The sequence below is a fragment of the Ambystoma mexicanum genome, chromosome 6p (genome assembly GCF_040938575.1).
Source record: "Ambystoma mexicanum isolate Mex_15411 chromosome 6p, UKY_AmexF1_1, whole genome shotgun sequence".
Lineage (NCBI taxonomy): Eukaryota > Metazoa > Chordata > Amphibia > Caudata > Ambystomatidae > Ambystoma > Ambystoma mexicanum.
The window spans coordinates 1,528,756,858-1,528,779,293 of record NC_090935.1 but is presented as its reverse complement, the minus strand read 5'-3'; the positions used below and the strand labels follow the sequence as shown (position 1 = coordinate 1,528,779,293).

The following is a 22,436-nucleotide window of genomic DNA, read 5'->3' as shown; positions in this document are numbered from 1 at the left end:
TAAAAAGAATTCGTACTATTGTAAGGACTGATGTAGCTGCCTTGTACAAAATGTTATTCCCAAGGTATAAATGCAGTTCCCTGTGTGTATAGCTCACCAAGGCGCTGAAAACCTCATATGTGTTGGTACATTTGATTGTGCAGAATGGAAATGCCTGCCACTAAGATCTTTTCCAGCATCAGGTATGATTTGTCTGGCCTCATATAGACGTCTAATTTAGCAGTAAGAAGATAGGGTGTTAATGCAATTGTCTTGCAAAGACAAGGTCTGCCAAAGCAGTTTGGCATTAGTGTCATATACAGTATATATTTTTGGAGAACACGTTGCAGCCGCTGTCTGATTTTAACACAAGAGGTAACTGCAGCAGAGGGAAGAAGTTTGTAAGTCGTGCTGATGATTCGAAGAGGAGATGAGCAGTAGCTTAAGAGGGGCTCCTCGCCACTGTACAACAAGATAGCGAGAGAAACTGGAAGGACACAGCGAGCATAGAGCACCAAACTAAGTGGAGAAATAGTAATTGAATCCACACTGTCCATACATTGAGTTTAACCAAATACAACTTGAGAGCAGCATACGCATGCAGCCCTTCTAATACCAGTATGCACCATAAAAGAAGTGTTTAAGTCGCGCAGTCCTGTCCTTGGGAGCGATATGTGGTCACTCTTCTCCTTTTGTTAGCTAGGAAAGAAAGTGTTGGCAAGCAATTCTACCAAGAACAATCCTTTTGAAAAATGAAGACGGTGGCCAGGTGTTGGACTTCACATATGCAGTTCCCCTCCTCTAGATCCATCCAAATACAGGGAGCAGAGCAATCAGTAAAGAAAACAGATGTCAAGACCCATTTTGTGAACGAGAACAGCATGCCGTGGCATGTTGACCAACAAGAAACACGTTACAAAGGCACTGTGCATGGGCCATGGTAAACATAAATGAAACTGATTGTTTGTGTATGGTGCTTGCTATCGTGCTTCACAGCACTAGTGCTATTAACCATTTTAATGGTACACAGTTTGTTTCCCACAAGGATCCAAAACCGAGGTGGCCCTCCTGGTCCTTGACCATCCGATCTGCGGTGACAAACAGATCACAGAAACTAGCATCTAACTCATTGCTATCTCTCCTCTAGCCAGGTGGATAGCTCACAAGTTAGGCGCCCACCTCTAGCAAGAAGCCAACCCTCACTGCACAAGTTTGAGTCGTGCAACAGGGCTGACTTCCTTTTCATAATTGCAAAATCGATAACGTGGATACCATTTAATGGGGTAGCAATAACACCTATTATCATAGCCCCTAAAAGTGAGAGGGACCCGGCCGGAAGCCCTATATAAAAAGACCACGTTTTATCATCATTATTAATAGGTAAACATGTGCTGTAGGTGTGAATGGCTGGTAACAACCAGCCATAGATTTCCAATATTTACCATGGCAGTCAAGTGCTCCAGAAAGTCTCACAGGTCTGTAGTTATACTAATGCATTATATTATTGTGTTTCCTCTGTCAAGGCAGCCTTTAGCTTGATGGTGGAGGATAGTAATCACCTGCAGTGAGGCTGCCACAAGCCAGTGGGTGACTGGCCTTGGTGCCTTTGAAGCTGGAATCAGCCCGCAGAGGCCATTCTGCATGGGTTCACGGTGAATACAGATGTTATTTGGGGGTCACCTCCCATCACAGGGTGGAGTCTGGGCACATGTCCCATCCCCCCTGCCATTAGGACATCTCTGCACACAACAATGTAATTCTAGCCTACTGTAGATGAGAAATAAAAGATGGACGCCTCTGTCTTTTGTCAATGACAAACCACAGTCATGTGACAGGCTCCACAAAACCACGGCAAAGACGCAGGTACACCAATTCCTGGGATCACTTACAGCTGCCAAAGGTTCCCCTAGCCAGTAGGTGTGTTTGTGAGAAGATCAAACTATAAGACAGAGAGGAACTGTGACCAGATTCTAGGGCAGATTGATTACTGGGGATGCTCATCAATGTGGAGAGAGAAGGCCAAATAACAAAAGTGAAATGTCTAAGAAAAACCCTGGTTGCTTTACTTGAAAAGGCAATTGACAAAATGATTCTTTGTTGAAGGATTGCAAGCTGGAGCCACTAGCGTAATTTCCTAGAGCCAATAGTGAAAGTGTCATATGGAGCTAGTGGTGAGGAGGTGTCTGTGTTGCTTTTTGTTGGGTAGGATGGGTCTTTGATTTGTGCCGCCTATGCCCCATGAGGAGTAGACTCTTTGCTTTGTGTCCTGAAGCAAAAAGAACATGAAGAGGTTTCCTTATTGTTGTGTCGCAGATGCCACAGAGAGATCAATCTTTTTTTGTAGACCAACATTCATGTGGGTTTAGCCTACCTATTTGCTAAATCTTAATAGTCTAAAGCCGACACATGTTTCACACGCTCATGCGCTTATTGAAGACCTCACATTTTTTTGCAGCATAATGCACCTTTTTCTTAAACCACATTTGAGCTCCTGGTGAGGTTATACAAATGTCAACTCCAAAAAGTGAGGAGAGTTCTTGTAGTTAAATATTGCTACATTCCTGTAGCTTAACCAGAATGTACTCTGTGGTGTTTAGGATAAGGTTAGTACATGGCCGCCAATTCAATAAAACCCTCAAGTCTTTGTCGACACTTTCAATTGACTAAGTAATTCAACAGAAAAGTGCTGCCCTCTGGAACTGAGTCTTCTTGGGAGTGTGTGTTTTAAATGAGGTGTGAAAAATCCTACAGATCCCTCACTAAACCCCTGCCTACAGTCTCCTCCTAGGTGGCCAGGGAAAGGCAGGCGCTTCCTGGTCCTGGCCTTGGGGCTGGTGTACTCCTGGAGGATCCCCTAGAGGGAAATAAGGCCCAGGGTGGCGAGGGGATCCTGTGGAATAAGATGCAGTGTTTGTCCTTTGAAAGGGAAAACCTCTTATGATTACCAAAGGAGGTAATGGTCTATTGCCATTACGATGTATCTGAACCACATTTAAGATCTGTGACTCTCGGCACAAATACCATAAAACCTGAACAAACCTTAATAACGGAAAGATCATTCAAGATATTTCAGGATAAAATTGCTCCTTGCTCTCAAAAGCATAATGTAAAGGAATCTAGAAATATTGCTTAAGTTAATTGCCTTCCTCTGTAACAACGAATTCTAAAGGTACATCTTTAAATGATTCTAAGGGAAATACATCTACCCATAAAATCAAGATATTACTTAAAATAACCAATTTCTTGGTTGAACACTACAAGTCCCTTAATCCCATAAGTACTGGGCCGAGGAAGAGGACTGAAGAGTTATGCTGTAGTAGTAGTCAAGCAATTAAGCCTAACAGCCCACACCTGAAGGAACCTGAAAGACATAAAAGGCCACCTCTGGTGCAGGCAATTGAAAGGAGCTGGAAATGTGACTGGAGTGCGTGCAGCAGTAACAGAGGCAGAAGGAAGGAGGCACAGTGTTGGAAATCCAGACAAAAGAAGGAGAACCAGAGGGGCGCCGGAACATAGATGGAGCATATTTCACCTGCTTTTTCTGTTAGGGTTCCGTTCCTCCAAACTCTGAAGTGCAGAGGCTGCACAGCAGAAGGCATGCAAGAAGGCTGCCTTTCCCCATGTTAGCCTAATTGCAGAGGTTGCTGTGCAAGAAGCTTGTCGGAAACCGAGGCAAGGAGATGTTGTGATGCCGTGGGTCTCAGGAGCGAGAGGGGCTCCTTAATTGAGTGGCCGGACTGTAGAGACACCTTTAGGTAGGAAGGGTGTGGCTCCCAAGGGAATCCAGAAGCAATAGAAGTTGGGCAACACATGGAGAAATGATCACAGAAGCTGGTGAATCAAACCTGGCATTCTGATTCCTTGCGCAAACAATACTAGCAACAGTATCCAGCTTAATACTCCCTCTCGTATAAGCAAAAGCGAACTGAAGTTGTTTGTTGAGTTCTTAACAATGGGACAATGGAAAAGTAGCACTCGCGTGTGATCGGTTAATTTTTCTTTCGCTCGTGTGAAAAGCAAACACTGCAGAACAAACGTTATGATATGATATGATATGATATGGTATTTGTAACGCGCCTATACACATGTGTTTCAAGGCGCGACGAGGCAGGGAGGGGGGAACAAGGGGAGACAGACACCGATCTTACTAGGCCAGGTGTCATTCAGATCGCGCAAGTGCAGGGGTGGGGGAGGGGGAAAAGGGGAAGGGGAGGGGGGGAGTGCAGTACAAGGTAAGTGGCGTAACGTAATAAATAAATAAATAGGGCCAGCTGGTGGCAAGTGTGAGGTAAGTGCAGAACAAGTGCTGGGGGAGGGGGGGGCTGTAGGGATACAGAGACAGTCCCGCAGTGCAAAGGGGTTCCAGGGCATCAGTGCAAGTGGAGAGTGGCAGGGCCCAGGGCCGAGGCCGTTTAGAGTGGTCCATTTGCAGGATCAGTGCAGTTTCAGTGAGGAATTAAATTAGCTGTTCAGCAGGGGAGAGGGAGAGAGAAAGCAGAAGCAAAGAGGAAGGTTTTGAGGTGCTTCCGGAACCGGAGATGGTTCTCCTCAAGTTTCAGGGAGGCAGGAAGGCTGTTCCAGAGGGAGGCCCCTGCCGCGGAGAGAGATCTACCCCCAGCTTGTTGCTTCGAGAAGCGGCTAACCCTGAGGGAATTGGAGGCGGATGAGCGAAGGGCTCGGGAAGGAAGATATTTGGGAAGAGAGAGTTGAAGGTATTTAGGACCCAGGCCCCAGAAGGCCTTGTGGACAATGCAGAGGGTTTTGAACTTTATCCTCGCAGCCACTGGGAGCCAGTGTAGAGATTTCAGTCCTGGAGAGATACGGTCCCTGGGCTTGAGGCCAAGGACAAGTCTCGCAGTTCTGTTCTGGATGAGTTGCAGAGGGCGGAGAGTGGAGGCAGGCAGATTAAGATAGAGGCTGTTACAGTAGTCCAGCTTCGAGAGAACCAGGGCTCGGGAGACAGTGAGCTTCTGGGGGAAGGAGAGGAAGGGAAGAATACCTCTGAGGAGGTGCAGCTGGTAGTGTGACCTCTTGGCGACGTCAGAAATATGAGGAGAGAAGGAGAGTGTGGAGTCGAAGTTGACCCCAAGGTTTTTTGCCTTGCAGGTAGGAGCAGGGAGGGGGCCAAGGGAGGCAGGCCAGAGAGCTACAGGGAAGGAGGGAGTGGGAGTACCGATGAGTAGGATCTCAGTCTTACTGGCATTAAGGCAGAGGTCATTGGCGGCACACCATTCTTGGATAGCAGACAGACAGTCAGAGATGAGGGAAGGAGAGGGGGAGGCTGAGGGTAGCCTGAAGATGAGTTGGGTATCGTCCGCATAGCACTGGAAATTAGGGCAGAGAGCGGCGATGCGGTGGGCAAGGAGTGCCAGATACTGGTTGAACAGCCAGGGAGAGAGATTAGATCCCTGGGGGACACCACAGGTGGAGAAAAAGATGTCAGAGAGGAAGGACCCCAGTTGGACCTGGGAGGGTCGATTTGAAAGGAAAGAGGTCAACCACGCCAGAGCCTGACCAGTGATACCCAGGTTTTCCCGGAGACGGTTGAGCAGGATGGCATGGTTGACAGTGTCAAAGGCAGAGGAGAGATCGAGCAGAATGAGAACACACGGAGTGTTGGAATCGAGGTTCAAGAGCAGGTCTTCACGGATGTTCAGGAGAGCAGTTTCCGTGCTTCTGGCAGCTCTGAAGCCAGATTGATGGTCATGAAGACTACCAACAGATTCAGCATGGAGGTTAAGCTGGGAGATGGCCAGTTTCTCCAGGAGCTTGCCCAGGAAGGGAGTGATGGAGATAGGGCGATAGTTAGCCGGGCAGGAGGGGTCGGAAGAGGGTTTCTTGAGAAGAGGGTGCACAAGGGAGTGCTTGAGGGGGGAAGGGAAGACTCCAGAGGCGAAGGAGTGGTTGCAAAAGTCAGCCAGGGCAGGAGCCAGGGAGTCGATGTGGTCCTTGATAGTTTTGGAGGAACAGGGGTGAACCTGTTTAGACGAGACTTTCATAGATCGGACTTGTCTGGAAACCTCGTCAGCAGAGAAAGGTGGAAAGGCAGAGAAAGAGGGAGGAGGGGTGACCGCAGAAGGGCCAGAGGAAGGGTCGGGTAGGGAGGGAAGGAGGTGAAAGGAGGAGAGCGAGGACAGGATGTCCTGAGTTTTAGAGATGAAGTGAGAGGCCAGTGCAGTGCAGAGGGCCTGGAAGGGGACAGGAGAGGTAGAGACTGCAACAGGGTTGGCCAGCTCCTTGCAGATTTTAAAGAGTTCGGCGGAGTTGTTTGATGCCGCAGAGATGCGGGCTTGGATAAGGGCTCTCTTCTTGGTGAGAACGGAGAGCCGGTACTGCCTTTGGAGCAGGCGGCAGGCCAGTTTGTCAGAGGATGAACATGAAGCACGCCATTTCCTCTCTGCAACCCTGCACTTGCGTTTTAGGGTGGCGAGATCCAAGTCATACCAGGAGTTACATTTGGCTTTGGGCTTCAGGCGGATTCTCATGACGGGGGCAAGGATATCAAGAGTAACAGATATAGCAGAGTGGAGCATGGAGAGGGCTGTGTCAGGGTGGGAGTCAGCCGAAGGGGCAGGGGGGGGGCGAGAAGGTAGCAGCAAAAGCCTCAACTGACACACGCTTCATGGGTCGGATGACCGAGAAGGTGGGTGGCAGTGAAGAGGGTGGCTTTGCCTGTGGGGTAGGCAGGGTGAGGTGGGAGGATAGGAGAAAGTGATCACTCCAGGAGAGAGGAGTGGAGAGAGGGACGGAGAGGGGAAGGTCAGAAGAGATCAGAGCATCAAGAGTGTGCCCAGCAGAGTGAGTAGGCCCAGATGGGAGAATAGAGAGTGAGAGAGAGTCGCAGAGGTCACGAAAGAGACCAGTGGGGGGACTGGAGGCATCAAGGTGGATGTTAAAGTCGCCAAGAAAGAGGAGTTGAGTGGTTGAGGACAGGAGTGCGGAGGAGAGGTCAGCCCACTCAGAGAGGAAGGAGGAAATTTGACCAGGTGGCCGATAGATATTAGCCACGGTAAGGGAATGGCTAGGAGAGAGAGAGAGTCGGCAGACAAGGCATTCAAAAGAGGAGTAGGTCTGCGTAGGAGTGACAGTGGCAGGAATCCACTCAGGGAAGATAAGGGCAACACCACCCCCTGCACGGTTGGGCCTGGGCACGGAGAGGATCTTGTAACCGTCAGGTAGGAGTGTGTCAAAGCTGGTGGCAGAGCTGGCTGTGAACCATGTCTCAGTGAGACAAAGGACGTCGAGGTCCAGTTCCTCAAGAAGGTGATAAGACATGGTTGAACATTTCAATCTTGTAAAACGTATGAAGAAATTGTCGCGTCTGCCTAATTTCACTTTGAAAGGGAAGAGTGAACTTTGCATCTTCATTCATGTGAACAACCCTTGCTCATAAAAGAGGTCAAGTGTTTAAACATTGTATCTGCAGTTGGAGAGAGGGCAAGCATTGCCCAAACAGAGTATTTTCCCTATTGAAATTAAAAACAGCCTTGCTCAAACCCAATAAACAATCTAACCAATACTGTGAGCCCAATAGATGTTTAACTTTGCCTAAGAAACAAGTGATCAAGCATTACCTGCAGCCAAGAGTGTCACTTTTGCCTAACAGTTAGCAGAGAGATGAAGGCAAATTTGGGGAAGGGAAATCTTGCTGATGATAAGGATTATGTGTAGTCAACACAACCTATATTGCCAAATACTCTGAGGGAAAGAGATAAGTGGGTTATAAAGGCAAACTTAGGTTGTTGTTGTGGCAGACAGACAAGAGAGGCAAAGATGCTGCCCCTTTTGAAGAGAAATATTCAGAGGAAGAGTGCCATGCCTATTTGAAGTTGTTGAAGCCCCTTAAAGTGAATTTTGTCTGAACATGTCTTGAGTAACAAAGTCCTGAAGAAGTGGTGGCATCACATAGTGCTGAAGCTGTGGTAGTATATTTGGTTGTCAGTAGATGCAAGACCTCTGTAGCACAAGTGATGTGTAATACTATGGGGCACTGGAAAATGTCCTCATGGTAAACTCTAGTAAATAGAAGCAGCAATTATACCTATTGTGAATCCAAATCTTGTGAATAGAGACATAATAACTGTTAACCAAGATCTGTGTTTCACTAACATTTATAGAAGTTGTATTTCTTTGAACTGTGTCAAGTCTTCTTGGATAACTGAAAGTGGATGGAAAGCATTTTGGCTGAATAACATTGATGCTATTCTGAGGAAGTGGAATGTCTTTTATTCACAAAGAAGAGCTTTGTTGTTGTTGGAACTCTGGTTAACAAAACTGTACCTTAACATTGAAACTTCAAGAACGGAATTGAGATTTGGCTACCTATGGTGAAATTCCTTCTTTCTTTTGATGAACAGTGAAGCTGAATATACCTTGAATCCTGGGACAGGGAGTTCACCCAGGTTACTAAAAGGTTATCAAGAAACTGTGAATATAATTGTTGATGTTATTTGAATTGTCATATATATTTTCTTAGTGTATTTGATGTTTAAGTGTCAAGGCAAGACATCCTGTGTTAGTGTTTCCCTTTAGCTTTGTTAGTCAGGGAAACCCTCATCAAAGTAGGGATAGTGAGGCATATAATATAATTTATACTTTAATAAAATGGCATGTTTTGAAAAAGCATCAAAAAGTTGTCTTCCTCGCATTGCTGACCCCTCTCAGAGGTCACAGGCAATCGTGAAGACAAGAGATGTTGCACATGTGAGTTGAGGTGTGACTTTGTGTAGATTCATGTCAGTTAGCCAATTCTGAACTTCAACATAGTTGGTGGGATTTCCTAGGGGAATGAATTTAGTCTTTGTAGGGTTGAGCTTCATGTAGGAAGTTCACATCCATGCTTGGATGAGGGACAGACAGAGCTAGAGTCCATAAATGTCCTTGATGCAATTGATCATTAGGTATAGTTGTAAATGTGCCAATTGCGTATTGGTGAATCTTGATGTTATCCCTTGCGCACAGATTATGGCTCCAAGGGCTCCAAAACCTGAATTCCTTCTTCCTCCCCAGTACTCTCAACCAAGGGACACTTTTTGTCTGACTCATTTTACAAACTGAGTAATAGAAGTTAGCAAAGTGTAGGAGTCGATGGTAAACAGATTGGGAGTGGGGAGGCATGAGTAGGAAAGGCCAAGTATGCAGTGAAGAGGAGCATTGTTATTATTTCCCAAAAGTCTGTAGAGATTTAACAAATCTCAAGTGGATGGACAAGGTTCCAGGGACAACCTGTCTTCCAGTTTTCTTTCTAATTGTAAATTCTCATATGAATCAATCATCATAGTTTATTTGGATGCATGTCAAAAAACAGATACATCATAATCATAAATACATATTAAACACATTTGATAAGCCTCTAAAGAGAGTATTACACATAATCAATCTAAAAATATAACATTACTATCTAGATTTGCAGATAGAAATACTTAGTTTTGTTAGTGCACCAAATCTAAAGTGCCATAGTATTTCTAAAGTGCTGAATTTGAAGTTATTTAACTTCAAATTCAGGTATCAGTAGTTTTACTTAGCAATACGGTCCCTATACATAATTTGTAAAGACTTCGGTGCCTACACAGCTCTAACATACATACAAACTAATAACCTCCAAATCATAAATCAATGCACTTTGACCTAGTAAGCCAAGCCCTTTGCAAACATTTAGCAACTGCATACATTACATTGATTTTCTTAGTCGTTTTACAAAAAAAGAATTGCATTCTGAGCCTGTCTCACATTATGCTTCCTCAGTATTGACTTCAAGAAAGCAGATCGCAACTGAGCAAAGAAGAGAAAATGGTCAACTGATCCTCTTTCCAGGGAGCATACGGGACACATATCCGAGACACATACATTCCATATCTGTTGGCTATAGGCTAACAGTAAAATACCAAACCGTAATTTCAAGAGTAGTGTGCGTATAATCACAGGGGCCATCTCAACAAGATTGCCTTTGTATCCAAAATGTGGTTTGCAACATAAAGACTATCAAGGGTATAGTTACTGCAATATGCAGTAGCCTTGTCACGCCACAAAGTGCAGTGTGATAAATTAAGAGTAGGTGCAAGTCTGCTACAATACTATGGGGATTGTGCCACAGATGAAGAAACCCCAGATCACTAGATATTTTTTAACATGCATGCACCAGGGTACATCGCAACTTCCATCCTGTGATAGGTCTCATAAGGTGTCCCTATATTTCCCAAGGTAGGTGAAGACCACACTCATACCCAATAAAGATCAGGCCTAAAGGTGATAGTGTCATTTATTAGGCTTTGGTCTACCGGAAACCATATGTTGGTTGTAGCCATGCTAAATGTAAGGTGTAGCAGCTTTTTAGCAATGTGTTTTCCTTTGTTTGTATCAAGCTTTATAAACCTGATGAAACCCCTTTCTTCTGATCTATATATTGATGCTGCCTCTGCCTTCATGATATTAATAGTCAATGCAAGTGTGATTTTCCCCTTTACCCTGTAAGTTGTACAATTTAAGAATCACATTGCTTTCCTTTCAAGCATAAGGTTTGCTTTCTCCACCTGCTTAGACAATTTGGTGTTTCCTGTAAAACAAATGCCTAAAAACTCCTAATTATAAACCTGTTCTATACTGCCGCCATCTAGGGTCAGATTCAGGCGAGGTGTTTTTTTATGAGGTGGATGGAATACCATAGATTTACTCTTCCCCATATTAATAGTTTGACCACTGCATTAACATTCTTTGTCAAAGGCAATACGTTGTTTCCTGATGCAAACTGGAGTTAAGGGTATTGAAACGTCATCATCTGCGCAAAGTAAAAGCGGAAATCCTTTCTCCACCTAATTTTGAGGCATCGGTTTCCAAAGTCAATAAATTAATTCATGTAAATGCAGAACAAAGTCGGTGCTAGTACACAACCCAGCCTGACACCATTTTCAATATCAAAATGAGCAGCTAAATCCCCAGAAAGACTCCATCTGATGGCAACAGTATTGTTAGAATATAAAATTACCCTAAGAATGTAGGATGGAAATCCTTCTCTACTCAGTGCTTCACAGAGTTCGACTCTGGGAACACCGCCAGATGCTGTCTTGAGGTCTATAAAAGCCACATACAGATTAAACTTTCTTAATACGGTGTACTTTTCGACCAACACAAACAGCCTAAATGGCTGATCATTTGTACTCATGCCCGATTGGAACCCTCTCTGTAGATGACTCAAAACCTACTCCTCGAAATTCAATCAGACAAACGGCACAACACTGCCTTCGCATATGTTTTTCCAACCGCGTCAAGCAGGGAAATAGGGCGGTAATTAAAAGTATCGTTGTTTTTCCAACCGCGTCAAGCAGGGAAATAGGGCGGTAATTAAAAGGATCGTCTCTGTCTCCCTTTTTATAAAGTGGTATTATTTCTGCACTGATCTAGGATGATGGTACCATGGACTCTGCAACCCCATAGCATTAAAGAGGCAGAGAAAAACCAGTGTCCAGACTTTACTATTTGCCTTGAATAGTTCTATGGGTATTTTATCAGGCCCTAGGGTCTTCCCAGCTTTTTGACAGGAAATCGCCTCACTTATTTCACTCAGGGTAAATACTATATGTGTGGAATCTTAAGCCTGTTGATTGCTCACTTTGATAAAACTAGAAGTAATTGTTTCCCTTTGCAAACGTTCGTAGCACAGCTATTAACTTGTTTTTTTTGTTTGACTCTTTTTGCAGATTTCTATTCGACAGATGAATCAAACTAGGTTTTATATAGTTGAGGACACAAACTTGGATGTGATTATTAACTTGTTTGTGGGGGGTCTCCCACCTATGCTTTGCTCAGAGGAATACACTAACATTCTGAAAAACAACCTGGACATTAAAGGTAAGTGTACCACGCTCTACAACATAACATCTCATTATCTTATAGAAATAAATCATGACCAATTAACGTGATACCTTAATTTACTGATCAGCATGTTCTTAGTAGTTCCTGTCGGACAGGTTAAGACATAATAACAGGGATCATTTGTATAGTGCAAGGTATAACATGAATGTTGCCATGTGCTTATAATTGGTCTTAATGTTCCCCTGCCCGCTGGTACTCGTTTGAATAATGCCTGAATGAGGAAAGCCTGTCTACCTTCCACAATTGTTACCTGTGGCCTTCAGCTTGCAATGGAGCTCTGCTAAGTGTGCATTAGCCCACTGGCTCGTCTTACTGGATATAAACAACTATTCCAAAAGGCAATTAATAATCATGAGAAATGTCCATAGAGTTAACGTTGTCAAAACACCAGTTTTCATATTTTGTTTTTCAGTAATATTTTAACATTAGAATAGTAGATAAAATGCAGCATTCCAACAACTAGTAATGAGGCTTTGTGTGAGGGGTCTACAGTGAGGGGCGGACACAAGGTGTTCATGTTTTTAAACATAGCGCCGGATCACGAGTTTGGCGGTAATGTTAATCCTCATTCCCCATTGAGCCCATTCGGGAATGCCCCATTCCCCATTGGGCTCAGTGGGGAATGTTCACGCTCTTACCGCCAGCAGATTTCCCGCCGGCGGTAATAGTGCGAATTTTCGGCGGATTTCCCCCCAGCTCAGAGCTCGGGCGAAATCCACCGAAGTCCTAATTTGGCGGATCCTTAAATCCGGCAGTAATATTGCGACCGCCGGATTTAAGGGTTACTGCCAAAGTTGTGATGAGGCCCAAAGACTTTTATTAAATGAAAAGAGGTTGTGCAAATGCCTTTCTAGTCCTATTCTAAAGAGGATTTTACCTACCTATAGCGCAAAACTAAGAATCTGTCTGTGTCAGGAAAGTCCGTAAATAATAATCTGTCCTTGTGTCCAAAACGTCCTATTGTGGCCCTCACGCCTGAAACAAAAAAACAAAGGGTGCAAGGAAATGTCCTTTACTTGGTGATGGCAAAAGTGTTCAAAACTAAAAATAATATCTCCAACAAAAATGTTCTCCAAGGTAAAAGATCCTTGGACTTATGTGATGTCTCCCCCTAGATTCTTCAAACTGGATTGATTGGAAAAGGGTCCTTTTAAGCAGCAGTTCCTTTAGCCATCCAACAAAAATGTTATCCAAGGTAAAATACCCTTGTACCCAGAGGATCTTGGTTCTATTTCAACTGCCTGGTATACTCACCTGCCAGGACTTCTTTGTAGGTTTGTAGATTATGTAGGTTTGTAGATTACCTGCCAGGACTTCTTTAAATGCTTCTGGATTCTATTAAAATAGCATATACCGTGACGTGCTTTATATATTAATATTTGGCAATGCATGTTTAAACTTCTCCCCTCACATTGGCATCTCATGCATTTGTATTGCGTTGGGGTTTGCCTTTGAACTTTGTCTTGACCGCATTCAAACATTCTTCTTACTTTGTCTTGTCTGCATTCAAACATTCTTCTTATTTTGTATGAATTTTCTAAACTTTTGGTTTTGTCCACATTAGCAAATTTGGACCATTCAAACAATCTATGTCCTAGCACTTGTCGGAATGCCCCTGGGTCCCTAGCTGCTTTAGGCAGACTCACTGGGCTTTTCCAGCATTTCCGATATCCTTTGCATCTCTGCGGGATGGCTCCTTCATGCAGCCTGCATTGCAAATGGTGTGGATGCTCTCCCAGATTTTTACACCGCTCTGCAGTGACTCTCCGGTTTCCCTTTTCATTCGGGAGTGAAGCATGCTGCTTCAGCGAGTGGTCTGACTTCCTGGAGCTCCAACGCAGCTCATCTCGTCTCCACGGCCCTCTTGGGTCGCACGCGCCTTCTCTTCCTTCGTTCCTGTGTCGTCTTCCGTGTTCACGAGTCCTGACCTGGGGCTTAACATCCTCTCCTGCACCGCTTGCCACCATAGTGCGCTTTCCAGCGTTAAATGTCCAGTGCACTGCAGGTATGGCAAAACAACTAGTTTGCCAATGATACTTTGAGTTCCTGTTACTCTGTACAAACTCCTTACTCCTCTTACTTGTCTCAGTACCTGAGTGATTATGAGAGTTGGAGTTCATGGATGACATTGGGTTCTTGACTCTCATTTGGTTTTCTGTCAGAATTCGACATAAGGACATAATGGAAAAAGGTCTTGTATATGTGTTAACTCTTGAGTGTTTTTTCCTTACGGTTCTCACATAAAGGTACATTAGAAAAAAGATGGTATGTATGTGTTGATTCTTAAGTGCGTTTTCTTGGGGATTTTACTTAAGGGTGTATCTGAAACAAAGGGTGCCACATGTAGGTTGGTAGTGTTTGGGTGAAAGGTGGAGTTCTGACTAAAGTAGCTTAGAGAAGAGGTTTCTTGACTTTCTCTAAGGAGACAACAGGCCATTAAGGTCTTTATGTGTTGGATAGTCTTCTTCATGGAAAGGGGGAGTACTGCGTCCAGCAAAGTCACTGTATTTCCCTGGTAGATATCTCCTCCCATGTAGTCCTCCCTCATATAATCACCCACAGGGTCAGAATCAAGTAGCATCTGCCTTCCCCGTGCCACATTGGGGGAGGTTACCACCAGGGAAACAGTTATGACTCAGCTGGATTCCTCACAGCTGTAAAAAGACAAAAGGTGTCTCAGGTTACCACGATGATCAACACCAGGGAACTATTTACAAAGATGAAGCTATTTGGCTAAATGCTTACATTGCTTTCAGCTGATGCCTTTGAATTGTACATAGAAGAGCTTCCTTAGGGGGCCAGGTATAGAAATGCTGCAGTAGGCCCTCCTGCATCCTACACAGGGCCTCAGTATTGAGGATCTTTGCTTCTCCTCTATAAATGGTTTGAGTATACTCAACAAATTGTTTTTGACAACTAAGACCATGTGTTTTTCCTGAAGAACCCCTTGTCAAAGATATCTCCTTAAGATTATACTTGTGACATTGAACTGATTCATGTTGATCAGTTGTGGATATAGCTGGCAGTGGACATCATCTGGAATGTGTTGCCAGCTAGCATACAGCCAGCTCTGGATGCCCACCAAATGAAAGCCTGTTATGATCCTCCAGGTCCTTATGTGCAGATGGATGTCTATGTGCTCTGCTCCTGTCTCTATGATGAGAACAAATGCTTGCACCTTTTGGTGTAGTTCTGAAATCCTGTCTCTCTCAGCTAGGAGACATTGCAAAGGTTTCAAATCAAATAGCGCAATAGGGATAGGTGCTATGATGGTTACTTAGAGGAGCACAAATGTTCCCAGAAAAATGTGGTGTGACCTCCTCTGGCAGGAACATCTTCAACCACCCAATGACATTGGGTGAGGACAGGCGCACGTCTGCTCTCTTCTTCAACCATTTGACCAGTACCTTAGTGGCCATATTTGATGCATGTTTGTGAATGCCTTCAATTAGTGCAGTTTGTAACATCTAAGGCTTTTGCTTGTGAGAGCAAAGCCGACAGGAGGTCTTATTGCTTAACCTTGGACGGTCATTGATGTCACAGCCATAGGTGGGGTTTATGGTCCCATAAAGACTTCAGTTATTTATATATTTAGAGGCAGTAAACAGAGTAGGTCCCTCCCCTGCCCAGACATCACTTTCTGCCTTCCTGGGCATCAGCAGTGAGGTGCATCTGTCTCTGCAGGCACCAGGGAAAACTCACTGTTCAAAGTGTGTAAAGAACCACAAGATTTAAATGGACAGTTTCTTTAACATAATGATTCTAATGAAATCAAAGCATTTATTTTACCCTGTATATGTGTTGCCATCTATATTACTGCCAATGGGAATGCAATGAGTTTGTCGAGCCGCACTTTAGAAATGTGTACTCTTGTGTTGTGTGCACACAGGGAAGTTTAACAAATTGCAACACTCTGTACCTTTCTTTACTTTGAGTCATTACTCAAAGATCTACTGAAGCAAGGCGACAGAAACTTGAACAAAAACTTAGCATAATGAGTATATGCGTAACTTAGAAGTCCACCTAACCTACCTTTTATGTAAAGCCATTCAGCATGTGCATTTTATATGTATTTAAGGAGGGGAGTACACAAAGGAAAGAATAGAATAATATGATCCAGGATCAGGCTTAGCAGCATACTGCAATAGGGTGTTCTCGAAGTATATGTAAAAAACAGTGATGCCGCCTTAAAGTGTGAGGTTTCTAACAGTCAACATGGGATCTTGATACCAACCTAAGCCATCTGACTGGTTGGTGACCTCTTTGAGGATGCGGGAGGGGGGGTGCTCGCTCTTGTCTAGGATGGGTGAAGTTTAAGATTCTGCTTGTCAAAAAGGGGCATTTTGTCATATGCTGGACAAAATCGAATTTGTGAGCGTTGTTTTGAACATGCAGGTGTCAGAGGGAAGACAAGAGGAAGCAGCCTCGAACATGTAGGGATTTTTCTCCAACTGTCTGGGCGAGCATAGTTCATGTTGAACTCTTTGGAATTAGTAAGAGGGGATCTATGAATGGTCTTCATGCAAGCACTTATTGCCTTGGCAGGGAGTGAACGGACCTTAAGATGGGGATAGGGAGATTGAAGTAAAGTTTATTTATGCTTGGAGTGATGAGTGGAACATTACTGGGCTTGCGGGTGATGGGTTCTTTATCAGTTCCAGTATTGGTTAAGCCAGGGATGATCTGGGAGTTGGTGGATGTGAGATTAGTGGCAATTCTGGTGTGTCCAAAAGTGTTTGTGAGTTCATAAGGTCTGAGTTGTAGTTTAAAAATGGTGATAGAAATATATTTGGTGGTTCAGGTGGTTTAGGCATTCTCTTACGTGTAACTGATTGGTAGGCTTTTACTTTTGAGTTCAGAGTCTAGTATCTATAACCATCTATGACCTTGTGTAGGTGTCTGCACTCAAAATTCAATTCCGACTATTCTAATGTTACCAAGAATAATGGAGAAGGAAAAGGATAGAGTGCTCAGTTGATTCTTACCAACATGTTTCCTTCTAAAATTGTTTTGACAACTCACTCCCATGTGTTAATGAGGCAACATTCCTTGTGAACCAAGGAAAAAGTTAATGTTGGCGTAAGTCCGGTGAACAAGTCCAGTCTCGCTTCAGAATCCGAGGAAACCAGACATGTTGTGGAACCTGCTTACCTGCTAGTTTGCTCCTGCTCCTTTAAGGAATTCAGGACTGCCTTCTACTTAGCTTGACCTTGGCGCGTAGCACTGGTGCGTGAGCCTGGTGAATGAGTCCAGTCTCGCTTCAGAATCCGAGGAAACCAGACGTGCTCTGACTCTAGTGGAACCTGCCTACCTGCTAATTCACTCTTGCTCCTTTAAGGAATTGAAGACTGCCTTCTACTTAGCCTGCCCTGGGCACATAGCACCAGCGTGTGAGTCCACTGAACGAGTCCATTCTCGCTTCAGTCACGCTGAGTTAAGCATAACTGGTTGGATGTCTTTTTTTAATATCCATGGCACCCACGGAAATGGAAGGTCGTCGCACCCGACAACAGCAGAAATTACATGACTTATCTGTCCAGACAGTACAAGGGGTGTTGAGCCTGACCTCGCCTGCATTACAAAAAGACACATCATTAACACAGGCTCCTCTCCCAATATAGGATTTAATTTTTAACTCCTTAATGCCTCATCACTCGGTCATAACAGATGCAGAGATATTGGAAGTGGACAATGTCTCTGGTTCTATGACCAATGTATCTGCAGGAACGGCAGACAGTGCCCCTTTGGGGGAGGGGGTGCTTGTCTCCTCCGACTCTCCCGTGGCAATTGCGGGAGTGGTCCTGCAGCTCTCTTGAAGGTGCCCAGCACTCAAACTGGCAACAGGGGCCAGGGCCGGCCCATGACTGACACGGGGATCACCAGCCAACACCCTTGGGTACCGATATAAGTAAAGATCTTTCAACCTCATTATTGGCGGCAAGACTTTCCCGCAACATCACAGAGATTAAGATTCAAATGGATATAAATACCCAGAGACTCGTGGCTGTCCGCCCCAAATACTTTCAAATCTTGTTAAAAATTGGCTCTCGGGCACAATGCAGGAAATGGACCATTTGGTCTTCTCGCCACAACTTTCATTAGGAACAAATGACCTCCAGATTTTAGATTGCATCCTGGATGCTGAACAATCATTGGTTAATTCAACTACAGAGATTCAAAACATCCGGAATTCTTCAGACTTGACAACTACAAATGTGTCCCTTTCCCCTGCCTCTCCAGCTATTCCGCTTGCCCATCTTTCGGTGGCAGCATCCTTTCAGCTTCAAAATAGCCTCTCTCCTCCTACCACCATCCCTTGCGGCGTGCCCCAGAGAGCCAGTTTATTGCCCATATTGTTCAATATGTATATCCAGCCTCTCTGTGCTCTACTAGCGAGCCTGGGTATCTATTTAACCAACTACGCGGACAATAATCAGCTGGTCATGGAACTCAGCGGGAACCACCCATAAGACTCATCCACCCTTCTCTCGACCTACAATATGGTTGAATCCTGGATGGTTGAGAACTGGATGTGCATAAATGGGGGGAAATAGATTTCCTCATCTTTGGCTCCTCACAAGCCAGGAACAAGCTTAGCACACTTTATAAAGCTGTCACCATAAACAATTCCTCGATACCTGTGCAGACTAAGTTAAAAACACTCTGTAAACACACAAATACGTCAAAATGATCAGCAGAAACTGTAACCATTACCTTTGTCTCAATAGGAACATTCAACCCGTCTCAACAGAGGTGAACGCGGCTACCATCACCCGTGAAGTTATTCTACCAAGGCTGGATTACTGTAACGTGCTACTCCTTGGAGCTAGCATTAGCAGTATAAAGAGATGCCAGCGGATACAAAATGATGCCGTGTGTAATGTTAAAAGGATTCTGTGGAAGGAGCATATTTCCGAACACAGGAAAGATCTTCACTGGTTGACCGTATTGACTTCAAATCATGCACCATTGTTCACCGTGGCCTGTATGGCAACAAGCCTTTCTACCTAAAAAACTGTGATAACTCACTACTGCCCAGGTAGACGATTGCAGTCAGCGGACCAAGCCCTTATCTCCTGCCCAGCGTTAAAACACACAGGGGGATGGCCAGATCCTTTCCAATTTGCACTGCCCCGTTGTGGAATTTCCTCCCTGGGAACCTAAAACAGGAAATTAAACTTTGACGCTTCAGAAAATCTTTGAAAACAACTCTTTATAATCTCTTATCCGATTCTTTTATTGTCTCGTGTTTCACCTGTCACTTTTAGCTGGTGTCTTGGGTTGATGTGCGCCCCGATGCCTGCAGGCTACCAGCGCGTTATAAATGAATAAATAAAATCAATAGCACACTCATCCATTAAGTCTCAGACAGAATTAATAAAGGAGGTTGGGTCTATCATGGCCAGGTTCCAATATAGATTAAACAAAACAATTGCCTTGGATACATCAGGTACACAGACATCGTGCTTCAAGATCAACATTTGAATACATGAATTTGGATTTCTTTATTCAGACACCAAAAGGTTTTGTCCATTTTTTATAAAGGTTAAAAAGCCTGAGTAGGCTCTCCCCGTTAAGCCTTTTGGCACTGGGTTCAAATACAGAGAAAATCCATCACACACTGGAGGAGAGCGAAGCCACATGTCCTGTAAGTATATAATATCGTAGGAAGCCAAGTCTAGTTGAGTATCTTTGAACAGGTATTGAAATCCCCTAGTATTCGAACAGGCCACAGTCCCTAAAGTTAAAGCATCCTCGATCTAAGCATTATTGGAGCCCGCTACTTCCCCTGTTATCCAAGACCAATCCTCTTCAACTAGTAATGAAGCAGGGCATTCATGATCTTCAGCAACTCTTCTGTTGGGCACTCTCCCACATGAGAATGTCACTTTCAATAGATCTTTCCTTGCCCTTGATGGCCACTTGACTTCTTTCCATGATTAGTGACTTCAGAAGTGGAATGTGAATTACTTTGGCCAAAATTCAATGGGACCTTGCCTCTTTGGGAGGCCGGAGCGGATTGTAGTTCAGAATTCAACAGTTTATTGGGGTTGAAGAAAGCCAAAGTTGCTATATCGCAATCCTTTAACTCAAAGCCTAATGGCATTAGCGCCTCAGTAGCATTCAAGAGGATGGCTTTTACTAAAGATGATGTCAAATGCAGGAGTACCCAATCTGTTCTTGTTTTATTCACCAATTCCACTACTTGAATATCTTCTGAACCAATTAGACGTAGATTTGGGATATGATGTAGGAGTTATAACACATTTCTCGGGTTCAATATCAGATCATCATCTGCCAACAGTATTCTCTCCAAAGATAGCTTTACAGTAGTTGGTGATTCGTGATTTACTTTAGGTGAGTAGGACTCACTAATGTCTTTGGGTGTGCGTTCCAATACAATAAATGTATATTTCCGGTCTGCCACCTATAGTTTTTGCACCAAGGTTTGAAAAGATGAAGAGGGCAGGTCAAGCCCGAGCTTGATGCTGAATTTAGGTGTTATTTTAGACACACTGTCTTGATTAGAAGATTCAGTGATCGTTGCTGTTCAGGGCTTTCAGGTTTCAAAGTTTAAGGGGGAATCTGCAAAATCACTGAGGCCTCCTCCTCCTCCTATGAATAAGTAGAGAAGTCCAAAGTGTTATCTATTCCAACTTCGTTGTCCTGTGTATTCACTTTCTTACTTCCTTACTTCCCACTGGAGAAGCTATGTGTACTGAGTCTATTTCATCATCCTCATGATAGTTTTCTTTTTGGGGAGCCTTGATCGAAAGGACCCCACTCCTTGTGAGTTCCTAGGCACAAATAATTCTAGGAGAGGCAGCATTTTCAAATTACGCAGAAATGCTTTTGAGCTATTAGCTTTCCCCTTCTTCCCCCTCAGCATGTTTTTTGTTTTCTTTTTATTCTTTTCTTCCTCATTATTCTCTATGCCTTTGTCCCTCTGTTGCGTTTTTTGCTTAGTGAAAATGGAAAAATGCTTTCTGGGAACTTGTTGGACAGTTTTTTAAGGCAGTGCATGTGACCGGGCTACATCTGCTGGAGGTTTTGCATTCAAGTGAGAGTTCAATGTTTCAATATCCATCGTACTTTGATCTTCTATTCTCTGGTTTGTGGATAAAGAGGCGACTTCCAAACTATGAGTTGTTCCTTGATTAAAGAAATCACTCTCCACTATAGGTATGTCCAACCTTGATAGAGATTGTATATCCAGGTTTATGGCCTTCTGTCTCTGCTGACCCGCCCTTGTGTTGGAGATTCAAGGAAGATTTATTTTGGTGATGGAGCACGTCACTCTTAGCATTTTGATTGATCGCTAACATGTTCCTCTTAGACATGGCTCGTAGCGATTTAAGTGATTAAAACATGGCTTTCATCATCAGAGTTTTGTCTGAGAGTTCGTCTCTCACTAGGTCACAAATTCTGTTTTACCACTGCAAAGAGTTTTATGCTTCCAGATCCAACCTAGTGTATTGCTCGCATAAATGACTCCAAAAAAATCAATTTGGAGTGCACCATGGCAAGCAGAGTTATCTGGTCTTTAAAATTGTCCTTGAGAGCCTCCTACATTTCCAAGAATGGTGTCAAGGATATAGTCAGTGCCGGGGACCTGAATATTAGATACCTAGATCCAACTGGCAATCCGTTCTCTGCTTAAGATTACTATCTGCTCATTTCAAGAGAGGACAGTCATATGGGCATGTGAACTGAATGAGAGAGATTGTCACATGTTGAATGGACAGTCCAAAGGAAATACACTGAGAAGGGCAACTTGGGTACGGGGACTCACAAAGGCCACTTTAGAGTATTTGTTCTTTCACTGGACCTCTTGCTTCGAGTAGAGTCTTTTGCAGTTCTTCTAAATATGATATGGAATAGATGTCTCGAAACGGATAACCTGGGAACCCTTCATATCACACAAGGAAGGAACAGACTAAGATTAACACCTAACAATGTAGATACAATTTTGTCTAAAAATATTGGGATTTTGGATGGGGGTAGGCCAGGGTTAGAATACGCCCCCATTCTTCTCCGATATTAAGAGATGGTGGGGGGACATAGAAAGCCTGATTACCAGCCCAAGCACTGTTAGAACGGTTTTGCTGAATAAAGGAAAGCCTTCAGAGCTGACCTTAAGATACTAAGGTGAGACGTGACAAGATCATCAAATGACCAAATAAAAAAAAAGGAAGCAAAAATATAGCAACTGGGTAATCTCCTTTAGAATGATAAGAAATCAGTAGGAGGCAGAATTAATGTTGAGGGCCATTTTCAAAAAAGATGCGTGACACACCTCAGACCTAATTAATAACAATGATGTGTTTCAGACCTCCCTCGTGACTAGTGGGGTCTATGAATCCTGTTGGGTCAACCATTTAAAACTTTATTTGCCCCTTTTAACTCAGTGGGGGAAGATGAAGACAGCCAAATAATTGGTGTTTGGTCCCTAGATTTTGATAAAGATGAAATAGAGGCCTTAATAAAAAAACTGAGTCCGTCACGTGCCCCTGGACTCGACGGTCTGACTAACTATATACTTAAAGAGGCACTGGAATCATGGGCTAAGTTTATGGTCTTGTTTCAGC

At 44.0% G+C, this 22,436-nt stretch overlaps 1 protein-coding gene across 3 annotated transcripts in view; it reads left to right on the top strand.

Annotated features, from left to right (window-relative positions):
* The window catches only part of DGKQ (diacylglycerol kinase theta), a 1,656,676-nt gene that overhangs the window by 1,232,483 nt on the left and 401,757 nt on the right, over window positions 1–22,436 (top strand). For all 3 annotated transcript variants that reach the window (XM_069626394.1, XM_069626396.1, XM_069626395.1), the window contains one exon: window positions 11,673–11,823. In XM_069626394.1, the coding sequence (XP_069482495.1) occupies window positions 11,673–11,823 (151 nt within the window). The remainder of the gene's footprint in view (window positions 1–11,672; window positions 11,824–22,436) is intronic.